This window comes from Pantherophis guttatus, chromosome 4 (genome assembly GCF_059756535.1).
Source record: "Pantherophis guttatus breed Tessera chromosome 4, ASM5975653v1, whole genome shotgun sequence".
NCBI lineage: Eukaryota > Metazoa > Chordata > Lepidosauria > Squamata > Colubridae > Pantherophis > Pantherophis guttatus.
Window position 1 is genome coordinate 47969901 of NC_142066.1, and position 16710 is coordinate 47986610.

General features: G+C 37.3%; 1 protein-coding gene across 18 annotated transcripts in view; it reads right to left on the minus strand.

Moving 5' to 3' along the window:
* The window catches only part of SRCIN1 (SRC kinase signaling inhibitor 1), a 305422-nt gene that overhangs the window by 34116 nt on the left and 254596 nt on the right, over window positions 1-16710 (minus strand). For all 18 annotated transcript variants that reach the window (XR_015733803.1, XM_087892093.1, XM_087892091.1 and 15 more), the window contains 8 exons: window positions 16368-16546; window positions 13334-13509; window positions 11340-11470; window positions 8342-8489; window positions 7480-7789; window positions 4863-5121; window positions 3798-3952; window positions 3523-3675 (listed from right to left, as the gene is read on the minus strand). Coding sequence is in view for 17 of the 18 variants with exons in the window: in XM_087892093.1 (XP_087748219.1) it covers window positions 3523-3675; window positions 3798-3952; window positions 4863-5121; window positions 7480-7789; window positions 8342-8489; window positions 11340-11470; window positions 13334-13509; window positions 16368-16546 (1511 nt within the window). In the remaining variant the exon portion in view is untranslated. The remainder of the gene's footprint in view (window positions 1-3522; window positions 3676-3797; window positions 3953-4862; window positions 5122-7479; window positions 7790-8341; window positions 8490-11339; window positions 11471-13333; window positions 13510-16367; window positions 16547-16710) is intronic.

The window sequence follows — 16710 nt, forward strand, 5'->3', positions numbered from 1 at the left end:
TCGGGGAAACACAGTAATAAGAAGCAAATATGGCAAATTTTGTTATCGTCTCCAGTTTTTTCTCTTCTATTCTGCTGTCTCCAGGCACTGCCACATCCAGACTTTTTTGTCTTCCTTATCAACAACTGTTAAGTCCAGGGGTATTATGTAGCAGGTGCCTGTTGTTGTTGTTACAATAATATTAATTTCAACAAGTATTGCTACAAGTAGCCTATCTAATATTAAGCCAGATGCTTCTAGAAAACTCTCAGACAAGAAACAGAGATAAATGTATTCCTTTCTCTGATCCTATATTCAGAAAATACACTATTTTTCTACATAGAAATATTTCGCTCATTCATCTTTACCATGGCCCAGCCAAAATCTATCTACAATGAATATTTCTAACACTTTAAAAAAATCCTCTAAGATTTGACATAATCTCTTATTTTTGGTTTTGCTTAAATTTCACTTATTCACAGAACTGAACTGAAGGTAAATTTCCCTGATTTATCTTTGCTTTCATCTTTCTCCTTATTTTTTATTGTCAAATCTTATGCCATGGAAGCCTGAAATTTGTCATTATTCTGTAAAAGAACCATGTAAATAATGTATCATAGTGATATATACTGCCAAAAGTACAGATAGGGTTAATGGTCATATGTAGCTAATAGATTAGACACAGGTCTGCATGTGTTCTTACCCCCAAACACGAAATGTTAGAATGGCCTCGTTTTCAGGTCTGTACCTCTTACTGATCTGCAAATTAGCTAATATTTTAAAAACTAATATTCAGAATCATCTAAGTAAAATACTTTCTATTATTCGGTTGCCCGCAAAATTGAACGATTTCTTTGCATACTGTTTTTAGATCCAGATTCAATTCAAGCTGATCTGTATTAAACTACTCTACATTATCTCCATTTTCAGTGTTGAATTTCAAGTCAATCAATCATATAATAACTGGAGTACCTGAAAAAAATATTGGATCTGATAAATCTTGGGTTTTATAATTCTTAAAATTAATCTCCTTTGTAAAATGTACTATCCCTCTCCCCAGATTTCACTACTGGATTTGTAACTTGCAGGACTATTTTTGTCAACACAAACGAATAAATATTTGATTTTTCAAAACTTTTTCCCAACATAATTACATTATTCTTCCTTCTTGGTACAGAAAGTGGTTTTGCCTTTTTTGCAGGTAGGGATGGGGGTGAAGGTGGCAGGTAGATTATTTCCTGATATCTCATTCTTTGCTAAAGTAAAAACTATGACTGATACATAGTTTTTAAATGAGGTGAACAGCATTATCTGACAATAACTTACATACATTTGTTAAGTGGTCCCTTCCCTGAATGCATCACTACTAGGTGGTAAGCAGATGACACAGTAGATACTGTGGAATTTATTTTATTGGGATTAGGTTATATAGCTGTAGTGGACCCTGGAAAAGTATTTGTATAAATTTGTATTTTTGTATATATTTTTATAAAAAAGAAGTAATGGTTAGTTAAATCCCTAGAAAAGGAAGTTAAACAACCACTAACCTATCATACACATCCACTGAATTTTAGGTCAATGGATTTGATAAATATGGTCCCAATAAGCTTTGTGCTTCTAAAATAGAACTATTGATATTATTCCAAATATCTCTTCTGCAAATTCAGTAAACTATTGAGTTTCAACTTAAAAAAACTATTACATTTTATCTATATCTATATCATCTATATCTATATCTATATCTATATCTATATCTATATCTATCTATCTATCTATCTATCTATCTATCTATCTCTATCTATCTATCTATCTATCTATCTATCTATCTATCTATCTATCTATCTCTCTGCAGTGATGGATTTCTGATATGTGAAGCTTATCAATATCTGGATTAATTTTTTAGACAATAAAGGAAGGAAAAGTACTTTCAATAATTTAATAATTTTTTAAAAATTCTTTTGTATATGGTATGTTTTCCAGACATTCCCATCACTTTTATAATTCACCTTAAAATAACTATATGATAGCTGCATATGTGCAATTTTGTTAGCTTGGTGTAATACTGTAGTATATAAATAAATCTGAGTTCGATAAAATCTTTTATAAATGTTTGTATATGAAAATATACAAAAATAAACACAATGCTTGTTAGGTGACATTCTCAAACTAGTTCAGAGGACTTATATAAAACTGAGTTTTCAACAGCAGAGATATTATTGAAAATATCAGTAATTGTCTAGTAAACTATACAGTATTAGTATACAAACTGGCTTTAGGTAGACAATGGAAAAATCAGCAAGATATTCATTGCTTGATCAGTATGGATTCTTTACTGAAGCCTTTCCTAACCTGATGTCCTTCATATGTATTGGAAATCCAGTCTCTTTTTCACTAATTCTATACAGTCAATGGCCATGGGGGAGTTAAAGAGCAACATACCATAAGGCAGGGGTCCCTAATGCCCGGGCTGTGGCTCACTACCAAGCTGCAGCCTGTTCTAACTTGGACCATGGGAGAGATAGGCAAGCGCATGCACATGAAGGTCCATTCGCATAAGTGGGCGGCAAATGCATGCGTGTGAAGAGGGCTCACTCACGTGTGTATGTGCATGTGTGCGCCTGCCAGTCACACACCCACACCTGTGCGGGGTCGGGCCGCCAAGTTGGAGAGGTTAGGGACTGCTGCTTTAAGGCACCAGGCTGAGAAAGTCTGTCTTATTGTATAATGATATCGTAACAGATTTATGTAATGTTTCACAACCTGTGTCAATGTTGAAATGTATCAGTCAATCAGTTTATTACAGTTTTAGACCAGCACAAGCAATGTGTTCATGAGTGTCTGTGAGTGCTCATAAATCTATCTATATTAATAAATGTATTAATAAAACTTAGTTGATATCTGATAATAACCTGAAAAATGCAGTTGTAAGAGTAAACAAATATTTGAAACTGCAGGAGAGAAATACTGGAGGGGGCAATTTGGAGCATTAAAATAAAATGCACATGGAAAAAAGATAAATTCTCCTTCCTCTTCTTCATCTGCATTCCAAATCCATAAACTGCAGTTACAGAGAATTTGCGTTAATATAATGTACAAACCAGACCACATACTAGCATGCCACATGTAGTGACCTGACTCTTATTGTCCAGTTCTTATTGCCTAGTGACACAAATATAGGCAGATTCAATAAACACTTATGAAAGATTGCTACAATAGCAACTTAAATAAATAATAAAATAATAACCAGATAATTACTCAATAGAGAATGCTTTGAACTTGTTCCAAAGTATGAAGAGTTGGGAGTTGTGTACCTGATCAAAGATACAACAGCAGAGGAGTACAATCTCTAGCAATCAAGACTATAGGTGAAGCATATATATTTGCTGAGATTAAGTCATAAAGTTATCAGCATAATGAATCCAATTGCAAATTTCCAGTCTGGTGAGATTTTTCTCTGAATTTGTTGAATGTTAAAATTGTTTCTTTGCAAAACTCTAGACCCTCAGACCTTACTTTTAGTCTAATGCCCTTTTCCCATCCTACCTCAAGTTCAGCAATGATCCTATCTTCCTCATCATCATCTTTGATGGCAGAAGCAATGATGGGGGGTGTTGAAGCAGGCCTGGCAACTTCAGATACAGTTCTTCTCAGTTTCACTTGAGGCTTTTGGGTTTCCAGCTCTTCTGATTCAGCTTTCTGATATCATAAAAGCAAAAAAGGAAAAAGTGTAAATGGAAAGACACGAGCAAAGCTAAACCAATGGATCCTCTTTGGTTTTACTGGTCTATATTTCTTCATTGGGAAAATGGTCTGTGTACCTTCATGAAACTGGATTCTTTTTTGCTGGTGATGATCACCTCTCCTGTGCGGGTGGTTGTAAGCCCATGAGAAGATGGGAAGCTTCGCCGGGGTGGGGGAGGAGGGGGAGATTTGGAGGGCTTCTCTGTACGATATCTGGGCACCGTCAGCTCATCTACAATGATAATATTATTAGCATGAATTATGCAGAGTACATACCATGGGTAATAGTTAGACCATTTTTTAAAGGAACAACTTAAAACTAAGGAAAGAAACGTTGAAAGTGGCACTTTGGATCATTTAAAAAAAATGAAAAAAAGGATATATTCTCTTTCCCCTTCCGCTTAAGTTTTCCCCTAGCTTCCCCTTAGGTTTTAAGGGGAATAGGAATATTCAATCCCTCCCTGCAAAAAATTAAAATAAATCATTTCCCCAAATCCCAATTAATTAAACCAACTATATGGATTCCTTTTCTGATGAATTACATGAGGCTACCAGTGTTATAACAATAATATTAGAAAATGAGACAAATCACCTGAGGTTACACTTTCCTCACAATTAAATCTGCAACATGTTTTCCTGTTGCTGATAAACAAAATACTGGTTGAAGATAAACTGTTTCTCAAAGGACTATCCAAGTTTTTCTATAGGTATTATAAGATAGGCCTTCAAACATGCTGACCTATGTTTATAAATGTATGGTTACTGCATAAACCTTAATTAAATTTTCTACAGTTGCCCCTACACCAAATCATCCATATAGTCCCTAAAATACTGTCAAGAATTAGCCAAAAGGCATATGTGTTTCTTGTAATTTTCCACCGTCTGTCTCTCTGTCTGTTTCAGTTGTGACTCGGTTTCCATTTTAAATAAAACATTATTTGTCAGTGTTAAGTATATGGATAAAACAAGATGGAGCATGAGGTCAGGGAGCTATTTCTCTCCTCTAGAAAGTATGCTTCCACTGGAGTGATTTTCATTATGATGTCAGTTCAGGAAGCAACCGGTCAAACCCTCTCCTCAATGTGTCGCAATCCTGTTTGTCCTCTCCTTACAAGCTGTTCCCAATTTTGTGTCTTTCTTACCTGATCCCCGGCGACCATTGGGGTCCATTTTGGTTGTGGTCTTTTGTGCATGCTGGGGTTTGGTAGGCTTGTGCTCTGGGGTGGAGGCAACACTTCCACTGCCACCACAGCTGGAAGACTGCTTGTGCTTGGCCGCAAACTCCAAATCAGGGATGGCTTTCATCAGCTCAGCTTGGGTCTCTTCCAGAAGCCGGTTAATATCTTTAGCACTGTATTGGGTCAAGGCTGCACGTTTTTCCTCCCAGTCTCGTTCTGCAGCCTGTAAAATAGATTTGTATTAACTACAATGTGGCTTTTCTACAATACTGTTCAGTTGGGATCTTGAAGTGATGTCCCAGTGCCTGGAGGCCGTGCGGGCCTGGATGGGGAGAAACAGGCTCCGACTCAACCCCTCCAAGACCGAGTGGCTGTGGCTTCCAGCGTCCCGATATAGCCAGCTGACGCCATCGCTGGCTATTGGGGGCGAATCACTCGCTCCCATGGAGAGGGCTCGCAACTTGGGCGTCCTCCTGGACGCACGGCTGTCTCTAGAAGACCATCTGACGGCCGTGGCCAGGGGGGCTTTTTATCAGGTTCGCCTGATACGCCAGTTGCGCCCCTTTCTAGATCGGGACTCTCTACGCACAGTCACTCAGGCACTAGTCACTTCCCGCCTGGACTACTGCAACGCTCTCTACATGGGGCTCCCCCTGGGGTGCACCCGGAGGCTCCAGCTGGTCCAGAACGCGGCCGCACGGGGGATTATGGGGGCGACGAGGCGCTCCCATGTGACACCTCTCCTGCGCGAGCTGCACTGGCTCCCGGTGGTCTTCCGGGTGCGCTTCAAGGTGTTGGTGACCACCTTTAAAGCGCTCCATGGCTTAGGGCCGGGGTACTTACGAGACCGCCTTCTGCCACCAATAGCCTCCCACCGGCCAGTACGCTTGCACAGAGTGGGCCTCCTCAGGGTGCCGTCCGCCAGATAATGTCGGCTGGCGACCCCCAGGGGGAGAGCCTTTTCTGTGACAGCGCCCACCCTCTGGAATAACCTTCCCCCAGAGTTACGTATAATAACAGACCTCCGGATTTTTCGTCGGGCCCTGAAAACCTATTTATTTCAACTAGCTGGGCTGGCTTGAGCTAAATTTTAAATTGATTTTAAATTGGGTTGTTTTAATTTACGGCCAGAATATTTAATTATTTTAATACTGTTTTTTAAATTTTGTATGCTTTGTTTTTACTTAGGCTGTGCACCGCCCTGAGTCCTATTTGGAGAAGGGCGGTATAGAAATTTAAACAAATAAAAATAAATAAATAAATAAATATTATGTGGCCCATTCTATTGACAAATTCTGGATTCCCAAGAAGTGCCAAGTCTCTTTGTGGTTGAGAAAATAGGACAATGAATAAAGAACCCTGTTTTTTTTAAACGAAGTGAATGAGAAAAGAAAAATTCTACTTTCCATCCTTACTATTCAGCAGTTAACAAGGTCAATCTATCTACTGATATGATTGCTTTGTATCTCAGCCCATCTTACATCATACTGTGCTTGTGACAGTAAAAATTTTAAATAGCGATTGGCCGGATTGGATATTTTGCACACCTTTCTTGCCAGGGAACAATATAAGAGAGTGTTTGCAGTCCTGAATTTGTGAGAGGAAAACTGTCAGTTTGATTGGAATGAAACATTATCTTGGGTACTAAGAACAGAAATAGTTAAGACTCTCTCGTCTCTCTGCTAATACATTCCAAACCATCCTGCTCAAAATGGTTGTTTAAGGAGCCGGGGAAAATCATTGAGTTGGTACAAAAATGTGTATTTTACTATATATGTTTATATAGGAAGTCCTGTCATTGTTTTCCATATGGGCCAATTATGAACAGGCACATTTCAATCCATGATGAGAACAGAACAGATTGAAATAGAGCTGAGTATTGTGAAGTCTACATACTGATGTATTCCTGCATTATTGTTTATTGTATATGAAGTTAATTCTGAAAAAAAAAATTTTTTTACAATTCCTGTGAAGCTGGTGGGGACGGTAAGTTGTCTGCAAAAAGTGCTGCTTGATTCAACCGCTAGGAATGATGGGAAAAATAGATTTTTTTAAACTGAGTCATGAAGTCCATCAGGCTTCAGACACAATTCTTCTATGTATATACGTACACATACAATATATAGTACATACATATAAAATGCATAACCTTATATATTGTATCTCCCAATTTTGAGAATTTAATGTATAATTTTTCTGTTTCTTAATATTGTAGTTTTAGATGGTAGGAGGAATGAAAAATAGAGGATTATAAATGGAAGCTATATTTGTCTGACTCTATGGTAAAAATCTACATGGAAGAAAGAGAAGGTGGAAGAATGTGGAAATCTCGCCAGTGATTGTAAACCATTTGCTGCTGGAATAGCTTTTCTCAACTGGTGCTTTCCATGATTCCAATTACAGTTTTTATTATTGCTTCCTTTATACTTCCAAATATTTTGGGCTGGTTTTGGAAATCCAGATCAGACCCTGAATCAGTCCAAGGACTATCAGTTGTCAAAGGACAACACAAATTCAACAACAATGCAAATTCAGGAACATTCTTCTTTTTTTGTGCTCAAAGTATATAAATTGCACTCACCTCCACAGACACTGATCTGTCCATACTTTTTTTGCTGGGAGTCTCAGAGCCTGTTTGGGGCTTGGCAGTAATCATCTCTGAACCCCGGGATGGATTGCTACTTTTGGATGTGTGGCTCTGCCCTTGGCTTTGTCCAAAACTGATTGTGCCTAGGCTGTCAGTGGAGGAAGTTAGGTCATGGAGGTTTGTCGGAGGGCTGGTGGGAAGCTCAAAATCCAGGCTTCTGCTGAAGTCACTTTCCAGCTCTACCTTCTTTGGAGATTGGCTGAGAAGGTTATTGGAGGAATCCCAGACACCTTCATCTACTTGCCTACCAGGAAAATGGCAAGAAGAGTTAAAAGCAGGTTAGGGGTTTCAGAAAGAAGCTTGTAGGTACAGCAATATACAAAAATAGTTCTTCCCATGTATTGTAGTTTGTCTGCCTGGAGGGGCTATTTTTGAATCTGTGTGCATGTATGCATGAATAGCAGCATTAACAGAATGATGACTGGTTTCTGAAATCAGTGAGAACAAGAGAAGCTGTGACCATCAGGAAGAAGCAATCATGGGTGGATTGTAATAGGGATGATGATGGTAGTAGAACCCCAGCCAGTGATAAGAGGGCCTGGGGTCTAAATGCAAATCTTAAAATAAGTCTTCCAATTATACAGCCCAGAGAATGGCCACAGACACCCAGTATATTTCCATTTGCAAAATAAATATATCTGGTCCCAGTCAATGTACAAGGGACAGAAAAACAACACTTAAATTCTATGCTAGTACATTTACAAGATAGCTAAGAGTATCTATCAGGAATGCTAATACTCCAGCCTATCAGATCCCAAGGGTTTTTTTTTTTCTCATTCAGGAAGGGCTCACTCACTTGCGGACTTCTGTCAGGGTGTCAGTCACTGCCTTGCACCGCTTGAATAAGCCATCCAGGCGATGTGGCTCTTCTTTGAGGAACTTCACAGCCTCTACCTCTACACGGAGAACTACACGCATTTTGCTCTGCAGGCTGGGAAAATTAGCTGCAATGGCAGGAATGAACAGAGAAGGAAAGGAGAAGCATGGGAGTCAGAGTAGGCTGAAAGAAGGTTTTTATCTGAAGGCAATAGGGGGCATGGAGCCAAGTAGGGAAGCAGGAGGGCAGACTGGTAAGGCTTAGGATGAGTGAGAAATGGGGCTTTTCCTGGTTTTTGCTTGGCAAAGATGAAACAGCAGCGACTTTCTAAACACTGTCTAAACACCCATCCCAGCATCTTTCATCTCTTGCGAATAGTCAGTTTTAGCCAAATAACCACTAGTGTGTTTTGCAGAATGAGGGGCATGAAAAAGGATTGCAAAGTCACAACTGTTCTGTTGATGGATAAATACCATGTATTTTTGTTTTACAGAATAATCAGGTACGATATAGGTACGGAAGATATGTAAGGAAGGAGAAAGACACTTAGGGTATCAGCAATATGGATTGCTGACAACCATACTAAATACACCAATCTAGCACAGCATAAAGAAAAAAGTGGTCCAGAAACTACTAAGGCTATACTTGGGGATATATCTTATCAAGACGAACTCTTTGGTGCATCATGAAATATATCTGCACCACCTTCCTTTATTTTGATTTATCCACGTAAATGTCAAAAACTTGGCAAAACTGACAATAAAAGGCCCAGTGAGAAATGTTAGAAAACAAAATGCTGTCAAGCTGCTTTTTGACATTTACAACTCAAAATGTGAAAGGGGAGAGGGAAGTATTTAGAAATGGTGGAAATGAGACTGACATTTGGATAATTTATCAAAGGCATAGTTGCTGTTTACATTTCTTGGAAAACTTTAAGATTTTCTGTAATCTCTCTCTTGATCCTATTGTATTGATGTTTTGGGCATTTACCAGAAAAGAATAAAGTATATTACCCTCTGGATTATTGGGTTGGCTCTATTTTTTTTTTTTAAGCAGCACTAAAAACTGATATCCAATTGCTTGAAGTACAGAAGCATTGTCTCCAGGTAGCAGGTGCATAGAGAAAAGCTTGTAAACCCATACTACACATCCACACAGCAATCAAACCAGTACAAATGCAATAAAAAAGAAAAATGGGTCTTACTCCTTGTGATGTATGTATAGGATTGCAAGCACAGTACTTCTCCAATAGTAATTGGAGAGCATAAAATAAAGCTGATGAGAGTTCTACGTGGAAGACCATCATGCTGAAAGGCGGGTTTTGAAAGAAAGACTGTTTCTTTATGCAATACTATTATGTAGGTCCTGGAAGGAGATAAGGGAAAGGTCCAGCCCTTTGCCTGGGTACTGTGTCTACTTTTCCGCCTATCTTGAGTCTTGTAAAGATAACAAATTCAATCTACTTTTTGCCTCTTGATGCTTCTTAAGGTAGGGATCAATATTGATATATAAAAAATACAAGCACGAAATATGATAAGAATGTTCAGCAAACAGGGGTTTTTGAAATCATTTAGGATATTATTGAAGTAACTTAGGATATGCATAATATATTCTAGCAGGTAACTTATTATATTTCTTTTGATATACTGATCATGCAAAGCTAAAAAGCAAAATGAATGATCCTTATCTTTTTCTCTCTTTGATTTCCAACCAAATATAAAAATATGATTAAATTTCTCACATTCTTTCTTTCTCCTTATTTTGTTCAAAACATCTAAAATGATATTTTGGGACAAGATAATTGTAAACATTTACAACTGAATATTGACAACTACTGTAAATATACCAACAATTATTGGCAAGGCTGAATGCAGGACTTTGGAGCAGAATCCAGGGTCTGGGGCCACTTAAGAGAATGAGCAGAAGAGTCCTCAAAAGCAATGAAGGAAGACTGACTCACCATCTGAAAAAGGGAATCTCTTATGAGGCATTAATTTCCAGAAACTTCCATCTAATGCAATGCTCACGTAGTAACTTAAAATGTTGCCTCATTTTTAATGTCAGGACATCTCTGATTGCTCGAACTAACCACAAATTGTAGAAATTGTATATGAGATCTACTAGTAAATTCTTTGGATATTTGCTTGATCACAGTTGGATTATTGGATTTAGCAGGTCTTTAGTCTAAGCCAGCTTCAAAATATAAGTGTCATGACTAATGTCCTGGAAAACCCATAGCTTCCAGATTATCTATGTAACAAATATTGCAAGTGTCAGAACGATTAGTGTAAAAGATCTCTCATAAATTTGCACTCAAGAAAAATCTAGACTACATACAGAATATATAATTTCCTTGTTTCTAAAAAAAGGCTACTTGAAATATGTGGGCTGATGTGTTTGTTACTTTTTAAAGAACTTAGACATTATTTTAATATGAAGGTGTCATTAATAAATATTAAGGGTAAAGAGCTGTGAAAATATGCATGATATGGAAAATAAAGTCAAGTCAAGCAACTGTTGAATATGGAACATTATATGAACTAATTATTAGAAACACTGGAATGAATCTAAGAGTAAACAAGAAAGGGACATTCATCCATCAGTAGACAAAAGCAGCCATGTGTTTTCCTGGGATCGTGGAGCCATCATCTGCAATTGTCATGCATACTTGTGCTTGATGTGCTTGATTTATGAAACTGCAAACAAATGCTACTTATATATGCTCCAAAACATATTTTTGCCTTTAATTCCAAATCATAGCATAATCTTAATATATCCTACCTATAAATTTTTCAGTTTAATTTCAAAAATGAATATGAGGGCTAGACCTTTCCTGATGTTTGTATGATAGTTCTATAAGATAGTTGAACTTGGTAAATATGATACCAAATGTTACCACATACGATTTCTCATCTATGGAATAGATGTCTTCCAATTTTGTTATATTTATCTGATCTCAAACCCAGCCCCATCTCACCCTTCAGTTCTGTCAAGGTATCTCCCAACTGTTTGAGCACCAGGGATTTCTCCTCCAGCTCTTGTATGGAAATGAATCTGTGATTATGCATCAAATCCTTCTGGATCTTCTCTACCGATTTTTCCAAGTCACTGTGGATATACAAAGACAATACACTGAGGTCAGGGAGAAAAGGAAAGGAAAAGACATCTGTTGCCATTCTCTCCAAATGATATAGAAAACAAAACAGTAGTAAGAAAGTTAATTTCTCATTATTTCCAGACTACTGGCCTTCATCTTCTACCTTTTCTCTTTCCGTGAGGTAAGCTAGTGGTATAACTTGCATACAAACTCTTAAATAGCCACTTGCCTGCGGAAAGTTACAAGTAGGACCAATCCAAGTGGCTTCTTATGTATATGTAAATGTGTTTATTAGTATGATGAAAAATTCAAGTCCACTAGAATGAATTAGCTTAAATATATCTGTATTTATTTTGGGCCATATGTATGAACAAGCTAAAAAAAACTAAAATAAACAACAAACAACATGGAATCAAGCCAGTAAGTAATAAACCAGTTTTAAAAATCCCCAGAGACTATACATCTTAATCATTTGACAGAGTTATTTGGGGATGTAGAAAGCAATCAGGAAGGTACCAAAATAGAACTGTAATAACGTAGAACTTCACCTGCTTTTAAATTGACTGAATCAGTCTCAGTTTGATAAGAAAGAATCATTTTTACCTGCAATGAATTATGTGCAGACAAATGTAACTATTGACTAAATCTTCAGTTAGGCCTAGAAAGTATTTTAATTTTAAAAATTGGGGACTCCCCCACCCCTGAAATAAGATTCAGTTTCATTAAAGAAACAAAAAAGGTACAACTTGAAAGGTTAAAAACCCAGATTTGGAAGTAATGTAGAATCATTATAACATGGTCTTCACGTTAAATGTATTTGATGAATAAAAAAAAGACACCACACTGAGAAATTCCCAAAAGTCATCAGCATGATTAGATCCAGAAGCTAGCAACTTCCTCAGCAGTATAGTAACTGTTTATCTAAGATAAAAGGGGAATGAGGAAGATAGGAATTGTATCATTGTCATAATATACCTCACAACCAGAGAAATTCAGTAGTTTCATATGGATGATAAAATAGATGTGTACAAAGAGGAACTTAAGTCAGGAAGCAGAATGAATCCTCCAGAATTATTTTCACCAGACTTGAATCACTCAAGGTCTTTGACCTAATTTGAGACAGCCCTCAGCTAATTTCAAAAGCTTTTTGAAATAAGTAGTTCAGATATCTGACAAAAGTAATTTGATTCTTTTCCAGAAATCTGTTGAAGGAGCAGAAGGGAAAGGAAAGTGTATACATGTGTGTATGTGTGTGTGTGTGTGAGAGAGAGAGAAAGAAAAAGATGAAGAGACAGAAAAATAAGAGAAAATGGCTGCTTAATTCACTTTTTCTGATGTCTCATCCAATTGAAATGGAACACTCAAGAGAATGAAGATGATGGCCAAAATTACATAGTCAAAGCCGTGACCCTTTTATGTGCATTGCAACTTTTGTAAAAAGTAGGCAGAGCTTTGCTTGCACAATCACAGCTTTTGCTTATGAATGTTGCCATAATGCACACCTTTATACCTTTATACTTATAGCGGTTTAGGTTTAAAAGGTATTAAATATTTTTAATCCCTAAAGTCTTTCTCAGTCTCTCCATCCAAATTAAACAACGGATTACCATTCTGACTGGTGCATACTTGAAGGGCAAGATATATATTTTCAAACCAACCATGCTTTACTTGTCTCAGCAGTGTAAATCTTAAATCTAACTGTGCATTATGGTATTAAGTTATATCACTCACAGAATACTTAACCTTGAAATGTCATTTCCACCAGAAGTATACAGAGACACTTCCCCCAGCCCCCATAGGCCATGACAAACAAGTTCTTCGTGTTTATCTAGCTTTGGCCTAGATAAATATGAACATTTTTACAGGATCCTCACTTAAGCTGCTGAGTTATGAGTTCTTCCTCGTTGAGGTAGCGGAGGCGTTCCTCTTCAACCAGAGTGCGCTGCCGTTGTAAGGGATCTTCCTGTTTGCGCATGGTGTCGGTCACCCGCACACTGATTTCAGTCTCTGTCCGTCGCAACATGGTCTTCACTGTTTCTTGATTTTGAAGCTGAAGAAAAGGGGAAGAAAAGCAACAGGAAAATAATCAGATGCAACTAAGTTGTTCCAGTCATCAGAGCCACACTATATTGGATTGCACAAAAAAGTGTAGAGACTTTTCTGCAGCATATCTGAGACTTTCCTGAATCATCAAGTGTCTTCTCTTAATGATTCTGGTTTGGTTTCAATACTACTTGCTTTGATCTAGCAAACAAAACTGCTTTTGCACACAAATTTGCCAGACTAAAAATTTTGTGCACATAGTGTCACTATATACTGTAGCATGTAGGAGTCCTTGTATGCTACAATCTAACATGTGAGGCATTTTTTTGTGGAACCGCCAGAGTGTGTTTGATTGTGTGCATTTGTGCAATCCTCTGTTATTTCTACAGTTTGCTATGATTTAGGATAAGGCTTCCTAGGGTTAGCTGAATGATAGCTTTCCATGGTCATAGCTAAGACTATTAAAGGAAAATTGGAAAAATGGAAAGCAGATAAAGCAATTGCCTCTGTTTCTTCCATAAATAATCAGGACCAATCAATCATTGGTATAGGATGGAACTGTTAAAATTTATAACTATGGAATTTAAAGATAGATGCATATCTAATTCCTTCACGGACACTATGTAGACATTGTCACAGTCCACCATTAAATTTTCGCTCCTAAACAGATGCTGAATATGGATAAAATAATTCATTTGCATGACAAACATATACACTTACTTCTTCCCAATAGAATTTGCACAATATGAATCACCGTAGTTACATAATTAAGAAGGGTTTATATGTACCTGCATTTAAAAAGGCCTCTGGTTACTTTGTTTTCTCCTAAACAATGTAAAACTAGTGGTAAAGGAGCCAGTAAATGAGGAATTGGACCTAAATGTACATCTGAATTCATAACACAAGTTTACAGAGTCACTTTACTGATGAGATGGTGATGTGTAAATTTAATTACTAAATATTTGTTTTACTTTTAGAAGTATGCAATGTGTATACATGCATTTTTGTTTTCTGTCCAAAGTCAGTGAATGTATGATTCTTCAAAGGGTTAGAATTTTCATTTTGCAATTTAGACTTGTATGTTTAACCAAAGAGTAGTTAAAAAGAAATATTTTTAAAAATACTCTAGTGATCTCTTCTAACATTAATAATACTTCTGAATTGGCAATCAAGTTTTTTTTTTTTTGTTTCTCTTTTCCATAGAGTTTGATTTCTTTTACTTATATTTGCAAAGTAATGAAAGAAGATACCAGTTAGTCAAAGTTGATCTTCTAGAAATATTTATTTCTATACAGATTACATATAGAATTTTACATGGCCCGATCAATGTGTTATGAATCCCTTGCCATTGGCTATTCTAGCAGGGTCTGGTGGGATTGGATGCCAATTCATTTATCTCTGGAGCACCCTTTGTTGAATGAATTTGCCACAGTCCAAACCCTCCCATTGGAATGAGGTTACTACATATGATTGACACCACAGAAGACATCCACGGCAAATCTGGAAACCAAATCTGTTGCAGAGTTTCAAAGCATCTGGGAGAAATGTGGGAGTGTGAGCCATTTGCCTTTCCACCTCACAGCACTGTTTGCTGCTTTCCAGTTTCCAACAAGCTGTCACTGTTAATTATCTCTGGAGTTAAGCAACTCAGAGAAAAAAACACAAGTACCTCCCACAGTTTGGGAGGGAAGATCAGATTGCTGGCTCTGGATGCACAGCTACCATCTGCCCTTTTATTTGGTGCCACAGACTCCAAATTAATCTCACCTGGCACCAAGGCAGTTTGTTTTGGTGAGCACGACTAATGAGAATGTATGTCAACAGAAAAGAGAAACAAAATTGAGAGCAAAAAGATAGCAAGGCAAACTCTTGTGGCAAGGTGGGGAGAGCAGAGATCTTATTTTTCATGGTGTCTGAAGGACAAGGAAAGATTTTAGGATTAAATCCCATTTTATGACTAAGTTAAATGAAACCCAAATAGAAATGGAAAAATAACAAACTGGATTTAGATAACAGATCCATGTGGCTCATTACTGTCAGTATTGATTGGCAACAACACTTCAAAGTTTTAGACAGAGAACCTTTTGCACTCTTAGTTGATGCCAAGGATTAAACTAAGACTTTCTGTGAGCAATGTGTATGTGATAATGCTTAACTATAGAGTTCCTCTATACCTACATTTAATTTGCATTCTTCCTTGTTCTTTGTGCCCCTTCCTTTCTCCCTCAATGGAACAATGGAAAATTGCAGGAAAAGGTTAGTTTATTAAATGGAGTCAAAATGTGTGTGTGCAGGAAGACAGGAATGGACAGTACTAAAATTCGGTATCTATGATTGCTGAATGAATACTGTTGCTTTTCTCTATAACAGAAAAGTGAGACACAATTAGTTTTTGCCGACCTTAAAATCAATTCACTCCTTATGGAATTCAGCCAGAAACTATTTTTTTTCTTTAAAGAAGAAATAAGTTCTGGTTTAGGTCTTTCAATTTTGTGTTATCTGAAGGATAAGATTACATCAAATAATATAATTTTATTTCCAAGTGCTTCTCTAAATTCTCCATCAAGTGAAGCTAAATCCACAGAGCTGTCTATATTGAGTAATTTGAACAAATTTGCAATGCTTCTGCTTCACCTAATTTATTTGTTTTCTGGTGTTATGCAGAGCATACTATGACAACTGGGCACCAGATTCAGCGCTCTCTGGCTTCTGAATTCTGAGTATGAAGCATTATTTGCTTTCAAAACACATCATTTCTAATGCATGGAGAAAAGGTTCAGCCTCATGGAACCAACATAATATTCTAAAATTTTCTCCTCCATTGGAAAAAGAGCAAAACATAATCTTCCTTCCAATTCAGGTTACCTGCAGCTTCTTGAGTTGGTGCAGCTGGTTGCGGAGTTCACTAGCATTCTGCTGTAAATCATGGAGATGTAGCTGCATGTGCAGACGAGTGATAGCAGTGGGCTGCCCAGCTGGCGTACTAGTAGTGGATGGGGGTGGAGGTCCGGGAACTGGAGTCCCTACATTGCTCTTGCTTGGGTCTGAAACAGAAAAAAATACCAGAAATGCATGATAATCCATGGAAATTGAAAAAAAGAGGATTATGTCATTAAGATCCTTTATCAAGCTTGGGTAAAAAATACAAATTCTGTAATTTTCAGTTCAAAGCATTATAAAATTGCTATCAAAGAGAAGACAACATCTT